The sequence below is a fragment of the Leptosomus discolor genome, chromosome 2 (genome assembly GCF_034619465.1).
Source record: "Leptosomus discolor isolate bLepDis1 chromosome 2, bLepDis1.hap2, whole genome shotgun sequence".
NCBI classification, from domain to species: Eukaryota; Metazoa; Chordata; class Aves; order Leptosomiformes; family Leptosomidae; genus Leptosomus; species Leptosomus discolor.
The window spans coordinates 34,788,298-34,814,983 of NC_141392.1; the positions used below are offsets into that span (position 1 = coordinate 34,788,298).

The 26,686-nt window shown below is 40.1% G+C and overlaps 1 protein-coding gene across 6 annotated transcripts in view; it reads right to left on the reverse strand.

Annotated features, from left to right (window-relative positions):
- Nucleotides 1-7,448: 7,448 nt before the first annotated feature.
- Nucleotides 7,449-26,686, reverse strand: part of AFTPH (aftiphilin) — a 47,613-nt gene continuing 28,375 nt past the window's right edge. The window contains exons 6-10 of one of the 6 annotated variants that reach the window (XR_015184266.1): nt 20,173-20,233; nt 18,446-18,529; nt 14,502-14,625; nt 9,781-9,881; nt 8,636-8,671 (exon numbers count right to left, since the gene is read on the reverse strand). Coding sequence is in view for 5 of the 6 variants with exons in the window: in XM_086482304.1 (XP_086338430.1) it covers nt 8,527-8,671; nt 14,502-14,625; nt 18,446-18,529; nt 20,173-20,233 (414 nt within the window). In the remaining variant the exon portion in view is untranslated. Of the gene's footprint in view, nt 8,672-9,780; nt 9,882-14,501; nt 14,626-18,042; nt 18,092-18,445; nt 19,514-20,172; nt 20,234-26,686 lie in introns of those variants that run through there. The other 5 variants (XM_086482304.1, XM_086482300.1, XM_086482303.1 and 2 more) reach the window with 5 other exon arrangements.

Consider the following 26,686-nt stretch of genomic DNA (forward strand, 5'->3'; position numbering starts at 1 on the left):
CATGAGCCGCATGCAGTTTACAGGAAAAACTGCAAGGGGAGCTGCATACGTTTTGGAAGGCAAAGGCCATCCTTCTCACCAGGACTGAGATAAGGGCTGCGAGTCCTGCAGAAATCACTCAAGCATTCACCATCCCTGCCCCTACATGCAGGACCCTTGGCTGCTATACTGCACTGCGCATGCAAGTCAAGGGGAACTACAGTGCTAATAGCACCTGAGGGGCTGACCACATCCATCTCATTTTCTTAAAACCTGCTCAACTCAGGTTTAATCTGAGCAGGGCTCAACTGGGAAACCCAGACCTTCTTCCTACATCCACTCCCAATCTCAGGGGAAGGTGGCTTTCGCAAAGAGGAGGGAATTCAAGCACACATAGCACCATATTTCACTAGTTGTCTGAGAAAGGCTACCCTCCAAAGTGCCAAAATGGTCCTCCAGCACACTGCATGAATGAAACACTGGGAACAGAAGCTGTGCCAGCTGCAATGGTCCTACAAGCTGGAAAGGACCAAACTCCCTACCTCTTTGGTCCTGGACTGGGGGAGAATTGGCTCAGGCTACCTCCTGAATGAAAGAGCAGCTTTCCTAATGACTGAGCTCACACTGCCAGCCTGCTAAGGAGCTGCATTGATTTGAAACCTAAAGGACAGCTGTTTGATCCTCCCTTTCCACCCTGCTTCCTCCTCCCTGGCCAAAGGGAGGAGGAAAGTTGCCACAACAGGCTTCATCTAGGTGGCCAAGGACAGCAAGAAAGGGAGAAGACACCCCTTCAAAAGTGGAAACGGATGGAAAATCGTAACCTTAAGAGCACAAAGCAGCCAACTGCTCATTTTGTCATTGTCAGAGGGAGTCAGCTCAGTCAAAGAGACAGTGGAGTAACCTGCAATAGTCCTAACGGCTGCAAAACACCCATTGCCAGCTGCATGTTGATTCTTAACTCGCTTCAGCATTGACTCGGTGACAAAAGTCTTTAGTGCTCCTAATGAAAACACAGTCCCTGCACTCAGTAAAAATAACACAGGCATGGAAAAAAAAACCCCCTTTTTCGTAGTAGAATTCATGTGCAAAGAGGTTTCAGGCCCAAGTTGCTGAGACTGGGACAAAACATGTGATGATATTTGTGGCTGGGAAGGAAGAGGAAAAGGAGGGTTCAGAGGTGTGTGCATGCGTGTGGGACACTTCATGTCTGCTTTCAATTTGCTTCCAAACAGCCAAGCTTTTGTATTTGTACTACACTCCCTGTAGTTTAAAAGCCAAAATGTGATCAGAAAAGGCCTTACAGACCCTGAGCCAGGCTTTGCATTTTTGAAAGAGCCTGTTAGAAACTTCCTGCTCTGAACTCCTGTGGAAGCTGCTCCCACACTCTTCTCCAAGGCTACTGTCAGGAGCTGAAGGGCCTTAGTAAAGGATCCAGCAAAACTTGTTGCCTCGTCTTCTGTAAACTCCTTGGACTGTTGATCATAAAGGAGTAAGAAAATCAGCCGTCCAACTACTCACGGAGTGTCTGCACACAGCTGCCAGCATTCACTTGTTCTTTCCAGGCAGTCTCCTTCCACCCTTCTCTTCCCCAACAGAAAAAGACCTGAAAAAACTAACTCAAACCACAGCAAAAATTACAGTTCAGTCAATACCACAGCTCTGCAGACCTGAGTGACAGCCTGAGGGGACACTAGAAACCAGACAAAGCCAGTTCTACCATGACCACACGTCTTCTGCACATCCCACCGTATGTCAACCAGCTCCTCTGACCATATAGCTGTCCGCTGACTTTGGAAAAGCATGCTGGGATGAAGCTGTATGGCAGCAGCAACAGCATAGACCCCAACTAGCATGTTCTTTTGGATATTTATAGGAACAGGCTGCAGCTAACAATTAGAAACACCACCAGGACTAGCACTGGAAAAGACAAATTGTCTGTTTCTTTTACTACTCGAGTTGGACTCCGTTACAGATAAATCCCCCGAGGAGGCTCAAGGTGCAATAACAATGCCACCAAAAGCGGTTGGGGTGGGATAGGAGGGCTTGTTCTCCCCAAAACACAACATACAAACCCAAAAGGCTTACTCCTCTGCAGGGCCAGGCCAGCTCTGACACAGTGTGGCTCATTAGGACGGAGCTGAACACCACTGTGGTCTTTAGGGTTTGTACCGCAGCAAGGTTTGGGGTGCTCTTGGTAGTATGGCATGAGGCCACAGCTACCTGAGGTATGCTGGACAACTCTTTTCTTCCTACGAAGCATCCTCCTGAGCAGCTGGAGGCCAGTCAACAGATTAAGGCCTGATCCAAAGAACTTGCTTTTCTCCCCTTGTGTAATGCCTTCTGAAGACCAGCTCAGGCAAAACAACGCTTCCTGCCATTTATAAGATTAAGGCTGTCTTGAAAACCACACCTGGCTTCAGTAAGCTGCTCTCACTGCAGTTCTTTGCTGTCTGAGGGAAACAAACACCAAGTGTTTTATCGCTTAAAGATTTAAAAACAATTGAGACATTTCATTGGAAGAGCAGAGACAAAGGCACAGACAAGGCTGCTGAGCTGAAACTGCCCCTCTGCTTCCCCTCCCTCCCCATTTAATAACTTCATTGCTTTAAATACGGGAGGTGAGGCTCACACAACAACAACAATCCCAGCAGGAAACCTGCTTGTATTCTGAGGGGATTTGCTCGCTAGACCTGCTGTCAACCATGCAGACGCTTGCAGCATGGGACTGTGTGTGCATGCATACGTACTAACAAGCCCTTGATGATCCACCTCTAACGAGTAAGGATCAGTCACAACAGCAAACACAGATGTAGCAGGTCAACAGCAAAATGCCACCTCGGTCACACAAACAGTGAGGACACAGGTGGAAGCCCAGCAGAGCACCTTAGGGCATATAGCCCAAGACAGTCAGCTTCATTTTGATGCCTCAGTTCAGTTTATTGCACACATGCACACGTAGGTACATATTCTAAATATACAAAACTATGCCAAAAAGATCATTAAACACGTGGAAAACTGTGCCAGAAGGATCATTAAGTCTGCTTAGGCAAATATTAAAAAAATACCTATATCACCTAAAATTGAGTCTCCTTTGAATTAGACTTCAGTTAGTCTCATTATTTTGTTTTCCACAGTGTCTTTTAGTTCAATGAGAAGTAACTTTTGTCCCTTCGCATTCTACCAGTAGTCCCAAGCCTTATTTACGGCACAAAATCCAATTCCTACATTGAGTATAGCGTTAGGAACCTCTGCAGATATATGCTGTAACATTGGGTGTGTACAGTCCTGACAAAATCAATGGATCTGCAGAGTAAGATTCAGAGCCCCTCAACTAGGAACGTACAGTGAATCCAGACGTAAGACAGTGAGCATTCCCGTATGCCTTTGGGATGTGTGTGATACCTGTATCAGCTGAGTCCTTCTCAGGTATCGCTGACCAAGCACAAGGAAGAGCACGGTATTTCAAACAGAGTTTATCTTTGCAACCCTGCTGTAACGCAGGGATAAACAACGTATGTTGAAGGTTTAAGAACAGGCTGACAAGATGAAAACAAGAGCTCCAGCAATTTTGGGTGCTTAGAATACGCACCAGACCCCTGGTGTGGCAGAGCCCTGACTGTATATCAAACAAGCAAAGCTCCCAATTGCTTAAGCTATATCCTGGAGAAATCAGCATTTCTGCACATCCCGATCAGGCAACTCATGCTGGGCACCAAGTGACAAAAATGCACAGGTAACCTCATGCAAAAAAAGCTGGCACGACCAGCTGCTTCAAGCCAGGACAGCATCGCACTCCACTGTGCCCTCTCCATAGTTTCCACACAAGGCCATCCTTTCTCTTTAGCTATATGAAGCAGGGGCCTGCAGAGAAGAGTTTCACTGCACTAATGCCGATTCAGAGGATAAATCTGCGCAAGGATCGGGTGAAGACAGGATGATATGTAAGTAACGACTGTCACATCGCAGATGCATGACAGGACTGAAGCTGCAGTTCCAAACCACAGCAGCAGAGCTTAGCTTTTGAGGATTTAATTTCATACCTGCAGTCTGCATTTATAATGTACCTCCTTCTTTAAAAAAAAAAATGTTAAAAAAGGTCTTCTAACATCTGGACTTTTATCAATGCTAAAACAGGCACTGGCAGCTGCATTTAAACCCCTTGTCTGCAGTCCAGCTCTCTACCGAAGACAATTGATAGCAATAGCGGGCTGTTGCGATGCATGCAACTTACATTCAACCGACGGGTTTGACACATTTTCTCTGCAGCATAGTAACACAAAGACTGGGGGTTCTGAGGCTCAGCTCCAGATTCTGGAGATAAGCAGCCAGTGGGCACAGTGTGCATGCCTGTAATCCATCCCAGGCTTTCTCTCCTCTCCAAATGCCCCTGCACCTCATGCTTGTATCCCATTTTCTCCACCACCTGCTCTTCCTATAGCTATCCCAGCTGCCTACACTCCGAGTCCTGCTTCACCTTCTTATTTCCCCTACTCAGAGCTTCTCCTGAGCTCTCGCTTTACATTTTCTTCCAGCTCCTCCTCACCCTGTTTTCAGCCCTCTGAATTTGAATGTGTTGTTTCACCCCACCTCCTTTCATGTTCCGAGTTCACCTAAGAGAGCAGACCAGGCTGCTCAGTGCCTTTAGTGGCTGTGTTCTTCAGCACACAGGTCAGATTATGAAAACCTTCTCTGCTTTTGTAGCAGATGCTCCTAGCAGGTGCTATGCAATTATAAAAGTATATGGCATCTAATAAGTTATATTCAAGTGTTATCTTGCAACTATCCTGTATTTTCAGACGGCTCTGAAATTTAAGATAATTATGCAGAGGTACAGAACTGGCACAAAATAGTTGCCCCCAGATGTAAGCAGTTGGGCCAAGTCTGAGCCATCTTACATGCACTGAGCTAAGTCTGCGTCGTGTCCTATAAAGACTATCAGACATTCAGCCCAAGTGCAGCAGTCCTGCAGGCCAACAAAACATCCCATGTGCCGATTTCATTACCAGGTAAAATTCTGTACAACAATCCCACATGATGAAGGGTTAACTTCAGTACACACTAATTGCATTTGAGGGCTTCTACACACCTTATTTGTAAGCTTTATTTTTGGCATCTCAAAATGAATCTGTCAAGCTAATGATATTCTGAGAAAGTCTCATCGTTTCAAGTGCTGTGGGAACTACTGCACTGCTAAAACCCGCAGCAGGTGGTAATGCTCCTGATAAGTCAGTGCTGAACCACCGAGCATCAGAGTGCAGCCTTTCGGATAATACCAGTGGAGCCCAGCTCTTCTTAGCAGGCATTCAGGGGCCTGCAGCTCACTTCACAGTGCGAGTTCTGGACTTTGCTTCATGGCTGTGTTCCAACTCAGGCAATTGCATCTGAACTGAGCGTCCTCTGCTGCTTCTGTTGGATGGGCACATAAGAGCCTCATTATTAAATGTCACCAGTTCTTGAGTGAACGTGATACACATTGACATGTCTGATGACAGTGCACAGCAACACATATGCGCAGAAAGTATTAATTACCATCCTGCCCATAAACCTACTGGCAAGATTAAACCAGATAAGGCATGCCGTGCCAACGGGAACAGCATGGAAGGACAACCCCAATTCAGCCGGATCTGCTAGACAAAACTTCCTGCACAAGAGCAAAGCTGCCTGTACAAGACAGGAGGAGAGAGGCAGAGGAGCCTGACTGTCCATCCCATAACCAGTATGAAAGAAGGGGGCTTAAGCCAGGAGACGAAAAGCAATGCTGTGTTTTAAGGCAAGCAGCATCCACCTCAAAAGGCTGCATTTAGATGGAAGATTTCTGTCTTTCAGCAGCATGAAGGTCTGTGGGATGCAATTTTTTTTTAGGGGGGTGGGGGGTGGAAAGAAAGAACATAAAAACCCCATAAACACACTCCAGGTAGTACCAGGTTACACGCAGTTTCAGATTGGTACATCAGTCACAATAGAAATCTCTTTTCCCCCCCTGCCATTTCTTCCCCCTCCCCCATCTACAGCAGGCCACCAGTACTGCACTTGGGAGACTGGAAGACAAATGGGCAGCTGCCTCTAGAGGCAATTGTGAGGAGACTAAAGATCAACTTGCAGCTGGCACTTCCACCCCCACCTCTCCTTAATACTTCAGTCCACTTGCTGCCAGACAAGGATCATGAGTCAGCTCCTAAACATATTCTCCTTGAAACAATAGCTATAGCTCTCTGCTGCAGCTATACCACCACTCTGGCTCCAAGGGACACACCACAGTTATGAAAACAAAACGACTGATTTAAAAGGACCTAGAGCAGCCCAACACCAGAACTGAATGATATAATATGCACATGCTAAAGAATACTATGCTAAACCTGTGAGATCGGCAAAGCTAGTTTTGACATGTAACAGGCACGAAGTCAGTACCATAACGAAAATCTGCAGTAGAAGCAAAGGGAAGTGGTTTTGGGGCTACATGGTAAAGCAGATGGCTTTTGCATAAACCTCTTCAGCTGTAAGAGGGTGCAGTTTGGTACCACAGCATTGTATGCAGCAGTACCAATTAAAGGGCAAAGGAGCCAATTTAGCCTTTACAAATTAACTTTTTTACAACTGCTTGCTTTATCAGTGATCTGCTCTCTCAATTCCAAATAGCCACCACTCACTGAAACTCCCGCGTTCACAAATATGGAACTTCAGCGCTCATCTTTCGAGAACATTTCAAGAAGGAAAAAAAGCTTCCTTTTGCAAAGACAACATTTCAGCTTACCAGCTAACAACAACAAACTCAAACTTTAACTTTTCTGACCCAAGTGCTGTCAGACAATAGAGAACTCAAAGAGGTAACAAAATGCATTCAAGATTTCTCCGAACAACATGTTAAGTGACGAACTGGTGGTGACTACTGAGCACTCAAGAGCTGTGCACACAGTAAAGGTTAGACATGGGAGAGTCTATGTCCGTGATAAGCACCATCGAGAAATATCAGCACCTAAAGCGTGCCTCACCTGCAGACAGTCCACTCATACCCTCTGAAGAGATGTTGCTGAAAGCCACAGTGTAAACTAACACGTTAGGAAACTTAAGCGAATGCGAATGCTATGTTTACATTTTCATTTCTAGCTAAGAAATAAGCAAAAGCAGTTGTCCTTTCTCACCTCACCATAATTTGTGTTTCTTACAGCTGAGGATTGCTGATTTGAAGTCTCTAACCCAAAATACCGACATGTCTTGAGCCACATCGCCCTACAAGCCAGAAGGCAAGTTGGAGACAGAAATAAGAAAGTACATCACAACGTGTTCAAAGAGACAGGGCAATTAAAGAAGAGTCTGCTTTCTCCTTCTGCGGGACCCTGACGAGTGCGTTTTGTGGGACCGCGCAACACAAATTAGAAGATTCTGCTGTTAATGAAGTGCATCAATTTTACCATTGACAGAAATGTGAAGAATGTATACACTCTGTATAAAAAGACAGCAGACTACATATGTATGTATCTTTTAAATTATTTTATTTTGTGTAAGCTAAAAGGAAATTTACACACTTAAATCTCAAAAGACCTTGGGCATGCACATTGACCTTTTTTAGAGGTTCTTCTACATAGCGCTCTTTTTTCCATAGGAATTTCCCCAGACATTTACAACCCATAGTTTTTTACTGTATATACAGCCTAAAACCATAGCAATCTATGATTATGTCATTTTACACTGTGCAAAATCAAACAGGAATAGTGGTACAACAGAACATAAAAATTTTTAAACAGGTAAATTTCATTGTAAGACATTCATATAGTTTTGGTCCTTCTTTTCCAAATCAAACTGATTAAAAGCAGACAACCTTCTAATGACCCAAAAAATCAAGTGTTTAGACAGTGATCCATAACTGGAATAAGAAGTTACTGACACCATACCTTTCAAAAGGCTATATAGTGACAGAGCCACACTATTGAAGTTTAAGAACATAAAAATTGATCAGCCAACCAATCAAAGGGAGGGAATGGGGAAGAAGAGGAGGAAAAAACGCATCTTAAGCTTGTTAAAACACAAAAGAAATTATTGGGTTTCAAAGAAACAACAACAACTGAAAACCCATGAAAGGACAATGTAACCTTTTGGGTTTTTTCCAGCAATAAGTATTTTAATATATGCAGGAAAGAAAAATATGCTCAATGCAAACTGAAAACCTTTCAGGGGGACTTCACAGATTGTGAAGATTGAAGTTTTCATCATGTGTTTCTAAGATTTTTTTTTTTTTTTAACTTTTTAAAGTTTTGTAAGAAGGACACCACCAGTGTATTTCACAAAGACATAAATGTATACGCCCCAGCACAACAAAAAGAATAGATCTTCAAAAAGATTTACCCCCAATTATTTACATTTTTCTCTAATATAAATTTAGGACTCCAGTATGTAAATAAATATACATTACTATGTATACCTTTCTAGTGCTGCTTACCAACAAATCATCTGAACTTGATTTTTTTGTAATTAAAGCAAGATTGCTTTTTACTACCCACAGAGGGAAGGAGAAAAAAAAAAATCAATAGAAAACGTCCAATTCACATCACTTTAGTCTACCTTTTCTTGGCAGCTTGTTGAAGGTGTTAATGTGGCTGGGAACATCAACACCTTGGCATGCATGAAAGTTAAGTCAGGAAGGCTAGAAATCACCTTGGCAGCCTCTTCACTAAGATGTTCTTCCTTTTTAGGCTTCCTGTTGAGAAGAAAAGAACAAAGTGCATTAATCCAGTACCTGATATCCCTCGGATCACTGAAAGAATCACTGATTGAAGCAATGTTCTGTCAGTTTGTCTCCCACTGACAGGCACTTCTGTAAGCTACTTGAAGGTAGTCTAATGTTATTATACCTACCTGCCTACCCACAAAACGTTAACGTAGAAAGTCAGCAAAATGTTCCTATGTATTGTTGCAATAAGGAAAAAGAAAATTTCCTATTCAGATGCTAATTTTTATATATTTTTCTTTTTTTTTTTTTTTTTTGCCAGGTTCCAGTGTGAAGAGACAACTGTGCCCATACTCTAGGGATAAGACAACAGGAGCACTAGTTCTAAACTAGCTAAATCCAGTACAAGCTTTCAAAATAAAGTGGAAAAAATCTTGAAAGGACATTAAGAAGCTCCTAACTTACTTCTTAACACTTTTTAAATAAAAAAGGTACTTATGCTGTGTTTCCAACACGATCATTCTCAGATTGTACACCGCTCTACATTGTGATCCACAAACCCTTTTTTCCCCCGGGCAAAAGATGGCTCACAACTTGTAGCTACTTGCTTTGAAGTGCAGCAGTATGTGTAGCCATAATGATACATACAGCAGGCTGGGAATGATTGGCATTTACTTTGTCTTTTGCATTATTCACAAGAATTACAGAGCACAAATGAATAAAGAGGTCTGAATCCCACGTTGTTAGTTCTCACTACTATGCAAAAAACATTTCCTACGTAAAATGACACCTGGCTCAGACTGTCACAGAAGACCCCCCTCCCCTGCCCAAACGTCCATACTTTACAGACATCTGGCTTATCTTTGAAGAATGCTGCCTATTACTAGAAATACTCAGTTTTCCATCAAACATTATTCCAGTTCCAAAAAGGCACCTGATACACCCTGTAACGACATCAGAAATTCTAGCCAAATAAGCTCCCTCATCTTTGGGGCAAAAAGCTGAGTCAAAAGGCTTGAATCGAATAAACTGCCTTTCCCTAGAACAAGTCACAGATTTCCTTCCTGTATCTTGTCTATAAACTCTAAATCGAGCCCGCGAGAGGGCAATGACCACTCCGATCACAAAGCAGCATGTACCTATATTTTCTCTTGTCAGGATTGTTTCCTGAGCTGATCAGAGATCAGGGGAAAGCAAGGGGCTAGGCGTTTGCTTCAGCAGCAGTCTCAGGATTTCTTAGCTAGGAGGAGAAGAAAAAAAGAGCTGGAGTCAAACTCATCCTTGACATCCCTGATCATCGTGTTGACACTGAACTACCACATTTGTTTGCTACTTGAAATCTCTACTTGATGAAAGATCTCTAGATGAGGCAGCCTAGACACTAAATCTGACTTTCCTTCACTAGAATAGCAATATTTTCTTTCCTGTGCTGCAGTGGAATTTCATGAGCCACTGACTAGGCAGATTACCAAATCCTGGAGGATAAACAAAGCTGTGTGCTGGATTTACAGAAGGAAGAGAAGCAGAGAGCCAATGTGTGCCTCCTTCTCTAACAACTTCAGTCAGCTCTGTTTGCACTCGGAAGGACTATCTCTGAGCTGTTGAAATGCGACTCTCACTCACCACTGTATTATCAGTATCTGGTGCCACTATTAGTAATCACTTACCACAAGCCTCTTAAAGGTACAAACTCCTGGTGATCGAGGACTTATAGCTAACAAAGGAGTGTTTGACAGAGGAAGCGAAAGGAAGAGGGCTGACTCAGAGATCTGCATTAAAAGGAGTTCCTGTAATTGTTAATCAGGCACAGAGATGGAGCTCACACACTCCTTGCTATTTATAAGCCTCTTCCTCCTCTGCTCAACTGTGGCATGCTAAGAAATGGCACTGCTGGGTCCCAGAGGCAGCGCTGCATTTTATTTGGTGGTCAGACGCAGGACCTTTATCACAGGACGATGCTATTGCTCTTGCTGTACTAGGTGGTCTCTGCAACATCACTGCAGAACATGCAGACCAGTGAGCACAGACAGTTCTGAATCTCACCCCATTACTGAATGTTCCCCTCCTGGCTGGAGGCCCTTTGCAATAATTTATCTACTTAATGTGCTCTGTAAAAAGTATCTACAAAGGAGGACAAGCTAATACACTAACACAGCAAACGTTACCTAACTAAGTTACCAGCTATAGATATAATCACTTGATGACAACGCTCAAAACCTTTTTTTAAATCCTTTCAGTGCAGAGAGGGATGAGATCGCCTCAAGTCTTCATTCCTCAATGGAGAGGGGCAGGTTCCTCTGGAAGACAACAAAACTGTACACTGCAAGTACCCTTTCTGGGTAACAGTCCACACCTTTGGTAGCAAATATCACCAGGGCAACCCTAAAGAATCACTGACTCTCTAAATTTAAAAGACAGAGCAGCATCATTGCTGCAAACTGTTTTTACCTTAAAACTTAGCAAACTGCCCCAATAACTGTGGTGCCTTTTGATAGAGGCAATAATAAATAACCAGGTCAGGTGCATTAATTTCAGTCACCGCTTTTGCTAAACATGTTCTCATTGTCAAGAGCTTCTTTTGCTAAACCCTGGTCTGTGGGGGGGCATGGCAGAGCTTCTCCTCCTCATGCATTCTTAATTTCTAGATACCATGGCCTACAGAATGGACACCCAAGTGAGCGGATTGTCAGCAGCAGCTGTACTACTTCTGCCTGCTTTGGAACCAGAACTTTTGATTAATAAACCACGAAAACACCCAGCCCTGGCTCAAAACAAGGTCTCTGCCTCACTCAGGTTTTAAAACTACCCTCTACAGAACACTTTGTCCCCATCCATCTCTTCTCTTACACTAGGTTACGTTTCCTCCCGAGACAGAGGGCAGAAGCGATACCCTTACCAAAGCAATTCTGCCAGTCCCTCCACCTGTTGGCATGAAGTTTCCTTTTCAAAGGCACGTTAACACTAAGTTGCAAGAAATTAGCCAGGCTGACAGGCAGAAAAGTTGTCGGAAGAAACTTTAGCAAGAAATAGGGAATGCTTTGCCGATGTGTCACTCGCACCTGATGATTCTGTTTTGCATTCCAACCCCTTCCTGCAGTGTTCGAGTCTTTTGGAACTTCAGTCATCTCTCATGTTTGCAAAAGTTTTTATAGATAGAACGAGCAAGGCCAGGCTCTAATAGCAACGAGTTGGTTAGACAAATGCACTTTAAAAATCACTCTGTAATTAAGAGTTACCCTGCTCCATCCAACACTGCCCCCAAGGAGTATTTCCAGTTTAAATGAGGGTTTCAGCCATGTCTTGGAAAGTTATCAGTGCTCTGCTTTCCTTCAAAAAGGCAGCAGATAAACTTTTGATCTCTGCCAATTCTATGGAACCGGGCAAGGCTGCAGTCTCTGTGGGATGCTGTACTGGATCTATGACCTTCAACACTCACTGCTGCCAGCAAGGTTTCAGGCTCAAGCTGAGGGGGTTTCCCTTCCTCTCCCAATACTTTCCTTCTGAGAAACTGACTTTCCAGCTTCAAGAGATGGGTTTGCAAGCAAGAGATGGGGCTGTTTCAGACCAAGATGACTCTCTACATGGCTTGCTACAGCTGAACAGTGGCATTTTCACTCTAAACTTTACCCTTAGAGATCCTGAATTCAGACAAGTTACAGACATGGGATAGCCTTAGCACAACAGAAGTTGCCATGAAAGTGATGTTAAGCCACTGGCCACATCTTCCCCTGAGCAGTTGTCATGAATGGCTCATCATCCATATTTCCAGGTTCGTGCATGAATGTCATCCTTGTTGAGCTGGCTGTACCAAACCACTCCTACTTTAAAGTCTCCAGTTCACTAAGAAATTTAAAAAAAAAAATTATTACAAAAAGCTGACATACTGCAACATATTTGGCATACTGCTGAGATAAGCCCTTCTTATTTCTCTGAAGGTTTCTAGCTTGAAAAACAGAAAACCAGACTGCTTTTCTTTTCGAGAGCAGGAAATCAAAAAAGAAAAAGCCCTTGAAATTTTTAAAATTCAGAGTTCACAAAGACATACAAGATGTAGTGAACACTGAAACCAGCTGCTATGAACCAGCTAATCCATGTGTGTGTCCTCAGTCTCTCTGTACAGCCTGACATATTGCTACAGCACAGATCTAGAACTTCTTCCTATCAGTAAGGAACGCTCTCCAGGATGGGGGAAGAACTTTTACACCTGGGTAAAGACCTTTAACAGCACAAGAGCTTTCAAGTGCGCCGTAGAAGCAGTGGAAAAACCCCAAACACCTCAAAAGAGAAAAAAAACGGAAAAAACAATACCAAAAAAATGAAAGTCAACATTCATTTAAGCAAAGCAGACTTCCCTCTTCCTTTGTAAAGAAAAACTAAGCTAAGACATCTCAAAGCAAGCAAGCAGGTATGAATCTATGAGTGGAGATAAAATAATTCATAGATACACATTTGGAATTTGTATGTCCTGCTCAGAATTTGTGGTTTCTTTTAAATTAGACTTAGAATATATTACAAAAATATTTCAACTGTAACTGTTTTCTAATTAGTGAAAGTCAAATCTTCTCACTAGTTTATCGTCAGAAAGAGTATATGCACTCCATGGACAGAAAAATAGGCAAGCCAAAAGCTGACAAACAAAAATCAGCATTGAAGTGTGGAGTTCCCTCTACTGGTTCTCCCTTGAAATTTCATGGCTTGTTGGGTCGTCTTTGTTCAGTGTTCACTTTGAACATTTTAACTGCAGGAAAATGAGCAAGATAGTTTTCTCAATGAAAGAACATGCTTAAAATTGCTCTTGAAAATCATAGCTTTCATCATTTTAAGAAAGCCAGGTGTCACCCACCATTACAGATCACTACATTTGCCACAACTCTTCAACGGTGCCTCCTCTCGAAGTGTTATGCTGCATGGAAATGCATCTAGTTTTAGAGTGCTGAATAAACCCTAAAGCTCACTTGAGAGTGAGGATATGTTAGTTATCTATTAGTTGCAAAGCAACTAGTATTTGTTGCATGTTGAGGCATGGACTTCCTCAACAATAGAAACATTTTACTTGGTGAGAATCACTCCGCAATTCTTTTAATGGGCACACACATTAATCACATGTTAAGACAGTCCAGGATCCTACTGCTAAATACATATTCAAAAGATAAACCCAAAGAATACAAGGTTGTAAATGGAGAAACTGTTCTGTACCCATTCAACAGGCCAGACTTCAAGGAAGACATCTGACATCTAAATGCCTATAAAGCCTTTATATAGGTTCAACATATAAAAAAAAAAGTACAGAACTTCACAGGAGCAGAAAGGACATCCTAAACCAAGTACATGTTTGTTCCTTAACTTGTAACAGCAAAATGAATCTGATGGTTGATCACTGAAGTTTTGACAGGTGCTAGAAATATATGGGAAAGGACAAATACTGTAATAATTATTAGTTTTATCATTTCACTCGTGGAACACTGGGTATCTATAAATCACAGAGGACTGAGGAGAGTCTTCTGTCAAAGTCCTAGGCCACTGAACCACATGGTTCACTTTACCTTTCCATTCTAATCAATCAGCTCTGTTCTTCATAAAGTTGCTTCCTCCAGTTCAGTCTTTGGCTCCAGCTTTTCAACTTACATCCTGGTGATCTTTTTCTTTCAGCTCATGAACTATTTCCCATCTTATTTTAGAGTTATATGATAATTTGATATATGAACTACCACACTATGAATTTCACATTTAAATTGAAATATTAAATGTAAGCCTTTTAATCATTCAAGAACTTCTGACCTAAAATAGCACACGTTTGCTCCTCACATTTCATGCCACCCTTAGAAAAAGAAGAAAAAAATCCCACAACAGAGTATTTTACCTTGTGGATGTGCTTGCCTTCTCCACTGTGGACATGAGTCTTGCAAACGCATCAGTCACTCTGTTGCTTGCATTGGAAGTTTCCAGTTTTGAGGTTGTCAATTCATACAACTCAGGATCCACACCTTACAGTATAAAATGATAATCAGTGATGGTTGGAGGCAAGTACAGCCAAAACTAGCCACAGACCAACTTGCTAGAAACTGTTTTCTGTAAACATCTGAATCATTTATAATTTCAAGATACATGAAAAGAACATGACAGAACACGTCTGCGTTTCTGAAACACCATCCTCTCTCTCCACCCTTTTCCAGTAGTTTTTATATAGTTGTACTATCAGACATACCCACATTGGATCAAGTCTGGCATACAAGGTCTCAGTCTAAGAGTGAACAAACCAAATTTGATTTACCTTTTAGAGTGAAACACCTGTAAAACGTCAGCTGTGTTAAAATGCATTGTTTCAATTACTTCAGCTCAACTGTTTGTATTAAAAGAACGCTGCCTGTTAACAGGGACCAACTTTTAAAGGAGAGATTACACACAACACTGGCATGCATTAGCGTGCATTCAGTATCTTGCTTTTCACAAGAGGTTGTGTTAAGAATTAAGTGAGGAAAAGCATCTTTTATGATATAAAAGTGGAATGGCATTTAAAAAAGTTACATACTAATATGTATAACACTACCAAAACTTCTAGTCTCTGCTCCCTTTTCATGTATTTATAAAGCATCACGTATCTGGATGTTTCAGCCTTGATTTCCCATAAGTCAGATGCTGAATTTTGACATCACATACATTGTGAATAGATTTAAAATTTTATCAGCAGAGGTAATTCTGAAAACAATGCAAACAACGGAAAACTGCATCCAAAAAATACATATGTATGGGTGAAATTTTACCTGTTTAATATCAAGCATCACACCTCAGTAGGAAGTAGCTCTAGAATTTCCAGATATTAAGTATGTTCTCTTTAAAAACGTCTCTAGGAATTAGAATTATCAAAATAAATCAAGAGGAAAGACTGTTAGAACACATTTTGTTGCTCAGAAGCATTTTAAATTGTGATATTCCTCTAGTTACAGTTTTGCTATTTTATGCATCACGGGTTTAAGTGAAGTGTGCATATGTGCCATCCACAATTACAAATATTTTTCAAAAACAGGGTAGAATTTTTGTACAGAAGCATCGTGGTTTATAGACAACTGCATTCTAAACAAGTGTAACACTAGAACCAGCTGGTTTGGACAACACAGAAGCATTTCACACTACTGCAGAACAAATGTTGCAAATACTTGGACACGATGATTCCACGTAGCTACCTAATACAAAACCAGCATTTATAAACTGACGTGCTGATGATTTTACTTGCCTGTAAAAGACTTTTAGAAGCCTGTGCCTATTGTCCTGCCTTTTCCACCCAGTATTTGCAGTACTATGTGCACAAACAGGTGAGGTTAATAATCCTCATGCCTGCTTTGCATGAACTTTCCCCAAGCAGCGTTCTGACCATTCGTCATTTGTGCACAAGTTAAGTGCTCTTTCATTACTAGGAAACTAAGCTGACCAAAAAGTAAAATTAAGAAAATCATCTGGTTAAGCTGCAGGCAGTGGGGGCAGGGAGAAGATTTGCTTCATTTAATGTAAGTTGATTAGAAAGTAATCAGCGGTCCTTTCAAGGTACATTTTTTTAAGTCTGGATTTTCAAAGTTTATTTCGTCCAGCTTCATGCAAAACTTCAAAATATGTACTGTCCTGAGACCAGTATACCAAGACTTTAAGTATTGTCAGATGTTTACAGAACTTGGAAGTATGCAAAAGCCCAGCTATTCCGTAACATCGCCACTTTCAACCAGGGAGAGAAAGAATTGAAGAAATACACTGTGACTTGCAGAAGCCTGCGAAATCCCATTAAGGTACAAATTGTAAAACGAATTAAAACGAGGAGTCCTTTGACATGCAACTCTGCAACAAATGTTAAATGCAGCCTTATAGGTTACATCATTTAGATATTCACATTTATGGTCCTGAATTAATTTTCACTGTAGTGCGACATCACTGCTCAATTTACTGTTCTTTAGGCACCCCTTACTCAGCTACATTTATGTTAAACTATTAACATGTGAAATAATACAATACACTAAATCTGTGGGAACATAGTAGAAATGAGTTAACTCCCTGCTCATGATGTAGAATGCAAATTTTTATACAAAAGCTATTTTGGCTACTGATGAAATCAGACTGAGAAGAATACAGCGTAGATTTATAGTAAGGTCTTCAGAGAAAGAACAAACTTCTACTGATAAAAGTTTCTTCTTTGAGCCAAAAGATCTAACAATTTGTCTTGATTTATTTTTAAGAGTTGCATATTCTACATTTTATTCAAATGATTAGAGAAGATTTAAGGAAAGCACTGCAAAACCTTAATGAGATATTGAAGGAAAGTTAGCCAACCAAACCCCACACAAAGCTCCTAAACACACACACAAATACACGAGCTGCAAGCCAAGGAACAAATGACTTTCCCAGAAACAAGTCAGGAGAAAAGAAAAGCCAAAACCAAACCAACAAAAACAGGCACTATAGGGCATACCGGGGAAGGTGATAATACCCATAACTTGATAAAACAACAACATAAAAAAAAAGGCAATAAAAGGCTAACTGAATATCCCTCCAGTAATTACTTTAAGTGTGTACACCATCAGGACACACCAGTACCAGACTGCACGAGCAGTATATGGACTGGCTACCGATGACTTATGTTGATAGACTTGCACACACTTACAAAAGAAACTGTAAGACTCCAGCATCTTGAATTTGTTGCCTATCACTTCCACGACAAACCTGCCATCTTTCATCTGATAATGACATTTCTCAAGGGTGGAATAAAAAGGCATTTGGAATGTGATGCCAGAAAATTGCCTTCAATGATCAGATTTCAAAACTAAAAAAGCAGGGTTTTAAAAACAAGAAATACAATAATAATTATAAGCCCTTATTTGAAATGTGGGAAAAGCCCAAACATCTTAAAAATTGACTTTTTGGAATTAAAATCACTATGAGGAAAAAACCCCTTCCCATAAAGAAAGTGATTATCATGGCTTCAGGCACTGTATTGAAGGAGTATTGGCCTTATCTACTTAACCTACGAACTGGGATAAATTCCCAAAATATTCACTTAAATTCCTGCAGAAATTTATTTGAAGTGTAGGTTTTCACAAGCTCACTCAGAGCATGTCAAAACCATGCGTTAAATTAATTCAATTACTTTCATAGATTATTCAATGGAGAGAGCAGCGTTTTCATCTCCTGTTTAAGGGAGTAAGTTATAGTTCTTTGGTTTCATAATTAATGTTCAAGAACTTCTAATGTCCCGCAAACATGCAACTATCCTTGTTCTCTATTATGAACGTTGTTAAAACACTTTTTTCAGTTTATCATTAATATTAGTAGTTCACAAAAAAGAAAAAATTTACAACCTCCTGGTAGCAGCAAACCCCAGTGGGGTTGTGATATGTTAAGCCCCATAACTTCATACTCACACATAACTTTGAAATAACTTCATAATCCTGTAATTTGGAGGCACTCATCCTGAAGAGAGAGCAAGCCTTATTTTTTGGGAATCATCACATCTACAGCATTTTTTAATTTTTCTTAATTTCTCATTTGAAACAAGTGTTTTAACATCTTATTTGCAAGAGCACAAGAGCCATTCATTCCTTCAGCATGTCACAAATACAGAGCTAACAGTACCTTTTAAATACTTCACACTCAATACAAAACATCAGAAAACAGAACACAGATTAAAGGAAAAACGCAGTAGAAAGACATTTTAGAGAAACACAATGTAAAAATTCTCCTTGTTTATAGGAAAGTCAAGTGATGTGCTCATGCTTTTAGTCAGTCGTTATAATATTACAGTCGTGGTTTTAACACTCTGCTGACCTGGGATTGTGGTGGTGCTGCTAGAGCTACTGTCATCCACGGGCCCAAAGAAATCAAGGTTCAGAAGAGTGGAACCTCCACTAGCTTGAAATTCAGTGACCGTGTTGGTAGGCAGCCATATAGAAGGTAAGCCAAGGGAGGGGTTTATGTGTAAAAAGGGGTAAGACACACACTTGAACATGCAAGTTATAATTAGTACTCAGTAGGCAATTTAAAAATTGACATGAAAACAATGCTTACAGTATTAGTTTGTACCTTCTAAAATGTTAACAACTTAATTCAGTGCACATTTCCTCATGTACAATGCAGCAAGGAAATCGACACTAGTAACTTTAAAATCAAAATATTTATTTCAATCTAAAAATGAAAAGAGAACCAGCACGACCCAGAGAGAAAGATGTGATCAGTTAAAGGGAAACAATATATAGGTCAATTGATAGCTAGAATATAGTGGGCTTTTTCTCCCCTCACTGAAATTGAAAGCCATTCTTTCATCAGGAAGACTCAGCAGATCCCCAAATAGCAAAGAACCCAAAAAAACCCTTTAAAGTTATATTTAGCAGCTTTAAGCTATGAATTACCATTATCTTAATCAGTGTGAACACAGGGTAACAAACGCCACTCTTATATCCAGTTCCTCACTGGTGAGTTATACTGTTCCCCTTTAGCACTAAACCAGAAATCAAACCAAGATACATTTTAAAGAATTTGTTTGTTAAAAAGAAAGCATGATGATTGACTGAAGTAATAGGACACCAGACAACAGCAAAAAGGTCCATCCAGGCTTTCCTTCAGCACCATGGTATTGCTATCCAAACTCTTACATCCCGCATGTTCTGAAACAACACCGTGAGGCAACACCAGTGCAGTAAGCGATGCAGTTTGTTTTAACCTGCTTTTGAACAACTTATGCATCATGAATTAATTGCTGTTAGCAGGCTCCTCATAAAGGCATCAGCTTCTTTGCAGGTTTCTAGTCTGTCAATTAAACAAGTTTCCAAAACTTGTTTACTTCCTCTGCATGCACTTACATTTCTGAGACGGGAGGTGGTGGCACAACTCACTTCGCTATTAAAATAGACACAGGTGAAGGGTCTTTTATGTGATAACTATATACATTTACAGATACAAATAAGTTTGTAGCTACCTCTTTAATTTTATATATTAGCTATAATTAGCTCTTGAGTGCAAGCAAAAGTGGTAACAGATGAAGTCACATTTTTGAAATATAAAATGATCTCTAAATCTGAAAACTTTCAGCTCAAGAAGTGTATCTTTTGCAAACAGTTTGCAGTTAAAATATTGTGCTTTGAAGTAGCCACTATATGTAAGTTTGTCATTCAAAGGATATCTAAAGAGATAGTTCATTGGTGAAAAATACTTTTAAGAAGTAAAACTCATCGATCTAAAATGCTCGTTTGTTTGGAGCTTCATTATAATCTGCAATTATACATAATGAAGTGTAGTATTTCCACTGTGTCACTAGCATATGGCAGGAATCTAAAATAATATTTAGTATTTTTCAGACTACATAATACTTCCTGTAGGGGCACAGTTAATCAGAAAGAAAGCCTGAATTTCCAAAGTTAGGAGTAAGAAATAAATATTATTATATATATGTGTGTGTGTGCATATTTAAAAAAATAATCAGCAGATAGATGTTTGTCTGAACTTTGTAGCTTTCTTATCTCTAGCTCTGGTGCTAGAGGCTCTACGGAGAGACGTACCATCTAAAGGGTTAGTAAGGCCACTGCTACTCCAGTCAAACTGGACAGGTGGTAGAGATTCCTAGAGTTGAAAAGTCAGAAATCAGATTTTATAGTCAGTTCAGGTTACAACAATGCAAAGCAGTTCAAACAACAGATTCTTTAGCGTCTAAAAACTAAAAAGACAACTAAATGAGCAACCCCCAACTTTTGGGACGCGCATGTTTTCATAACAGGCACTAAAGATTCAAAGCAGGTTTAGTCTACCACAGGAAGTCTCATTAAATTCCAAGCAGTACAGATTAGGTAACTTCTAACTCAAACAGGATTTGCAAATTAACTAAAACAGATGAATTGTATAAAAAAAACCCCTTAAGGCATAGTTGAAAGTTACACTACTATTACTTTCAAGGAAGATGAGGCATTTTGCATAAAAAGTTATGTATACACAATTACAGGGCAAATTTAGAATAGGGTTATTACTGAAAGCTGTCTGTACATCTGTGCTTTGTCCTGATTAAATACAAAATCAGTTATTTATCAAACAGCCCGTGATTCTTTTGGTTTGTCTTGCTTTTAAGGGACATAATCCCTACGGGGACAAACTAACACCACCCTCCCCACTTTACCCTCTTTAAAAAAAAATCCTGTGACTTCTTATCCTTTAACGATTAACTCATTCCAATATATAAATAAGCCACAGGTAAAAACGCTTGAACAAGAGGAGGATGGAAACGTTGACTCCTCCTGGGAGCCCATTCTTGCCTTTTCATTTCCTCTTGTTAAGTCTTTTGCATGCACATGGGTAAATCAAGGAAGCAGCAGGGACCATGCTTTACACCAGAAGTGTGTTCAGATGCAGTGTAACTTGCATGTGCTGTCCTCCTGTATTCTCAGGACATCAACTGATGGACAGCATCAGAAATGCCTGAAATATGTCGATCTTTCTACTTCCGTGCATTACTTCTCTGCTTTCTCCCCAGTGAAGTCAACTGTCGAGAAGTACTGGGAAAGGATGTGCCCTCAAATTCTAACAGAACAATCACACTTCTGGAAGAAAAGCAATGGAAGTTCTCTGCAGTATTATTCAAAATGCACCACTAGTTGCCAAGCTTGCAGTGGCTGAGACACATCTTCTCTTTGCTTTTGAGGAAAGTTAAGATTTATTTTTTTTTTTTTTAATTTTTTAATTTTTTTTATTTTTAAAACTTTCAACTGACACTGAAAAAAATATGCAGATTGATGAACCAAGACTGTAGCAATCTCCACTAGCTTTGTACAATTAAGCTAACTGCAAGAGGCTTTTCCTCGGTGATAGATGTTTTACAGAAAGAAAAATGAAGGGAGCTGGAGATTCCTGTATTATAGTAAAAGCCTTGCCTAGAAAAATCTTTCCTACCTAATGACTGGAAATATTTCCAGTACTGAGCACAACTAGAACAGTATTCACCCCATGGAGCTTAAGGAACTGAAGCTACACTTTTCACTTTGCTTTGGTAATGAAATTATTGGCATGGAAATATTTTGCATGGAAACATAATGTCAGCAGTGTGGAAGCTGCACCTGATGAAGTAATGATCACTATCATCAGTAGCTCGTTTAAAGTTTGTCACACAAAATATATTAACATTAAAAGGGAGTTATAAAAAAAAAGAAAACAAAAAAGCAGGGAGGCAAGTATAAGAATTTAGTAGCTTTCTGCCCTGAGGAAAATGAGCTAAAATTGAAACGAAGTAGCTTCCTACCAACTCTCACTTACTGAGGAAAACACCCACTACATTTTGTGTCAAAAGACTGAGTCAGGACTGATGAGTGTGACAGAATTGCATGGAAGAGGTGGTACCAATGGCTGGCTAAGCTTTTCCCTTTAATGATGACTTCATTCTCAGATTTGCCAAGGAGAGGACAAAGGATGTGACGAATTCTTCCTAAAATGGAGGGGAAAAATATCTGACTTCAAATCATTAAGAGTATACCAAGTATATTAGTCCGCTCTGTGGGATGAGACCACTCTGCTGACTTCAACCACTTGCAAAAGAGGGGTGTGGCAAGTAAAGCAGACCTCATCTATACAAGATGCTGGTCAAGCCCTGGTCTGTACAACAGCAAAGTGAAAGGAGAGGGCAAAGGCAAAAGCAATTTAACAGAAAGGAAAAGTTTCCTGTTTCTAGTGACCTCGGCCCTAAGAAAAGTATACAGGGACACCTGAACACAGCACTGAAATCTCAGACAAAGAGAACATGCCCTGCAAACAGGAATATAATGGTTTGTCTTTTGGAGACTGCAATGTTGCCAGACTACTGCATTTACAGCTATTCTTTTAATAACATGCTTTAAGGAAAAGTGCCCAGTGTAGAAGAATATTGAGAATTGTGGCAAATTGCTCTCATTCCTCCCTCCATCTTAGATTACAGGACACGGTACAGAAATGAAAAAGTATATTCAGCTGTCAAAGTAGTACTCTGAATGTTAAAGAAGTGAGAAAGAGGAAACCAAAATGCCTGCTGGTTTTACTGCATCGTATTTCACTTTTATCAAAGTGAGAGATGTTTTCACACAGTAATTTTAGAACAGTATTATGTAAGACCTTTTATAATCCAAAAGAGTAAAATGTAAATGTTTGTGTCTGTGCCAATAATTACCCAAGGAAAACTAAATAAAGGAAAAAAAAAAAGGAAGTATTTTGCTGTCTTAAAGCTAGGGGGAAAAAAAAAACAGAAGGGCTTGCAATACGAACATAATACCAATATTCAGATAGATTCCACAACTGAGCATCAACCATTTCAGAAAAAGGTTTACAAAGAATTAATACATTTAATTGTGTGTATTCATTGGCAAAATTACAACAGTTCTGAAAATTATTCTTCTCTGACACCATCCTTAAGCAACTGTCACATCTGATAGAATAGCAAGTTCTGCATTATCTCTTACCTGCAAATCTTTCCCTCTTACTCTGTCAACAAAGCAATGTATATTCTTGGATCTTTCTCACATGTGTAACTGGAGAGCAGTTCCATGATGGAGCCTTTGGCTGGTGGCCAATAATAGGGTAGTTTGCATCTGTCATTGTTAGAAGTCCTGATGGTCCCTTATGTAATTAAAAGTGTTTTTTAAGATTGTCACCCCATGGGGTTTAATTAATGTTCAGACCCTAATAGCCAGCTAGTGTAAGATACATATTTCTGTCATAACCTGATCCCTAATTCAGTGGCTTAGATGCATGCAGGTGTTCTGTGGGCACTCACAGAAAATAATTACTGGTAATTTTCTTCTAGAAAGGTCTGGATCACTGTAGATTTCTATTCCAATATAAAACTTACTAAGCAAAACTAGGCAGGTAAGAAATCTCAAAGTTATCCTACATGCTGGGATAAAGCTACCACTAGACTCTACCAAAGAAACATTGTCCCAGATAGAGAGAAGAGGATGCTTTGAAGCAACAGAGAAAGAACAGAAACATTCTTTTTGCAAGAAAGCCAAAAGGAGAAGCAGGTAAATAAATTTTAAACAAATTTTAACCAGAGAACAGTATCAAATCCAGAGAAAGCAGTCAACATTAGGAACAGACAGCAACATTCTTAACAAGCACTTGAATATATTTTAGTTGCACTGCCTGAAGATTTGGCTGTAGTGTAGAAGCCCACTATAGCAGATGCTGTAAGAAAGAAGAAAAAAAAGAGAGGAGAAGGGTACCTGCCTAAGGTTTCACAATCAAAGGTTGTCTGTTTGAGTAGCCACTCTTTCTAACACCTGATGTGCCTTGGATAGCACCTTTTACTTCAGACCTGCAAAGTCTTTGAGATACCATGCTTAAAGGCAACAGTAATCAGGGGATTATTTCATAGTCTGTTTACTGCCTTACAGTTATGAGCACAGAGAAACAGAGAAATAAACCCCTGGTTGTCAAGATAAACAAGAGATCAAAGAAGAATTTAGATGCTACCTTCAAATATAAAACAGAACAAGTCTAAAAGAAGTTATCTTCATACAACAAACTAACGTGACAGAGCAGTCAGTCACTTAACTTGCTTGAGAGGAGAAATCGTAGTTTCAAAAACCTTATCCTTACAGCTGAAATGGCTCAGATGGAAATGTGTCCACTGTATTTCCACAGCCTGACCAACCCAATGAGATCCTCTGCAGGGAATGAGGCCAAAACATACAGAGTTTATATAATAACTAGGAAAAATTATTGCAGCTCATTTGCTGCCTTTTTCCCCCCCTCATTGTTTTGATTTCTGATGCTCTCCATTTTAAATCCCTGTATGCTTTCCTCTGTTTGTCTACAGTCAAAAAACTTAGGAGACATTTCTGTGTTTCTACAAATGTTCTTTCCACTCTTACTTTTGCATCATCATGGTCTTTCTTCAAAAGTCTTATTTCCTCAGCAGTAAGTCATACAAGTACACGCACAGACAAGCATTATAAATGTCAGGCTTTGAACAAAGGAGAATTCTTCTCTTTTCCTTAAGCAAAGCATAGAAATGTATTAACCAGAGCATCTCCTTCCAATAAGAAAGCAAATATTCTCAAGTTTTGGAATATAAGAATAACCCATCATCATCACTATCTGAAAACTGAAGAATTTAGAAGTTTTAGCTAAATAATTACACATTAATCGGGTAAGCTTAAAGATAATTAAACTGTTGCACCTAAGTTACCTGTGTTTAGAATAAGAAGTTTCAGGGTCCACTAAAATCGTCTATACTTCCATTGCATATTTACCAATGTTTATAGCACAGTTCCTAATGAAATGTTTACCAAAGGTTGGGCACATCGTCTTAATACCACTACAATCTGGAATATTCCCAAGAGACAGTATGCACAACGTAAAGTGAAGCTGGATTTGTCCAAAAGCAAACAGAAGCCATCAAACATTAACAGAAGATGAGGCCAAGAAAGAAACAAGGTCTCTGAGGTGGAGAATTGATCGTTCATGCCCTGAAACTTTCTGAATGTCACTTAACTGTGGCCTTTTAGCATTCTTAATGGTTAGAGCTCTAACTTGTCTCTTCCCCAAAAGCTCATTTTAGTGTTTGTCTTTTGGGAAAAAAAATAAATAACCTAAGCCCAGCAGTGCAGACAGCCAGCATAGAAGCTTCTTGTACATATTCACGGACCACAACTATTGAACTGAGATGGCCTTGTCGGAACAAGCTATGGGACAAGATTATCAAACTATGACAAGTAATGGGAAATTCTGCCGCAGGAGTACCCAAAAGTCCAATTTCATAGTTAAGAAAAAAGAGAGACTTTGATAAGTAGAGGTTCTTATTTTCAGCACTCAGCACTACAACTGTCAAGCAACTTCTGAGAAAATGGCACATGTCAGAGATGCTGCTACTTCAGGCTCTTCAGCTCTCTACACTGTTTAGTGTGTGGCTTAATTTATGGTTTCCCCTCTGTAAAAAAGGGAACTTTGAACGCTGCAGAAAGCCAGTGAAATTTTCCTACTTTGTTCATGTATAGAAATCACACAAGTGATTTCTTCAGCTCAGAGTGGTTGCAATAATCACTGCTGTTACCTTTTCTAATACCCAGTTTAGCTGCTCGGCTCCACTATCGTAGTTGTGAGAAGCAGCACAGAAAGCATTACTAAAGATGTATATTACTATATAAAACAGCCTCAGTTCTGAGCCCACTGACATACTGCTATTCCACAACGAAAAAAAAAATCTCCTCTGGTACAAGCATGTGACAAAGCTCTGCACTAGGGCAGTGCAAAGAGTACAAGGACATCACTACACTCAGAAGCACCTGCTGTTAAGGTTAGGTGTAGCACAAGGATAATTCATTTTGGGATGCCTTCGAACAGAAGTCACAAGCATAGCAGGTAACTAAAGATGCTGGACAGATTAAACAAGACCTGCACTACGGAGGGACACAGCTGACTCTCTGAATATCACCACTGTGGTGACACTGAAAATGAAACATCTCTGCATATCCTGTTAGCTTGTTGACAACCACATGCATCGCAACATGCATGGCATTTTAGTGGTTTTCTAAGACCATAATATCAAAACAACAACCACCAAACAGAATTCATGAAATTCAAAAGCTCATCCCTAAACTCTTCTGAACTTATTTTGTATCAAAAGACAGAGAAGCCAGCAAAGCAACTTCCTGTTCAACATATAATCATCCAATAAAATCTGGCATAGAGGGCCAACAGAACTCATACAATCAAAAAGTCAGGCACTTATGCTAGTAATGATTGCACCTAGAATCTTTTTCCAGGTAGCTGGGCTGCTTTCCACATTACTCTGAAAAAGACAGGAAGGGGAAAGAGGAAAAGAATGTGAACAGTAAACATGTAAATACAATAATTCAGAAAAACAAGTGCTAACCAACAGGTAGAATGATCTCCTACAATAAGCTCCAGAAAAAGCAAAGATGAAGAACCTTAGCTAGAGCAAGGACAAGTCTAAAGTCACATCTAAAATTTGTGAAAGTATCTGTCTCCTGCCTTTTAAAGCAAATTGCTGTATAACAGTAGGTATCATCAGGACTCTTAAATACTGGCCACCAACTGCTA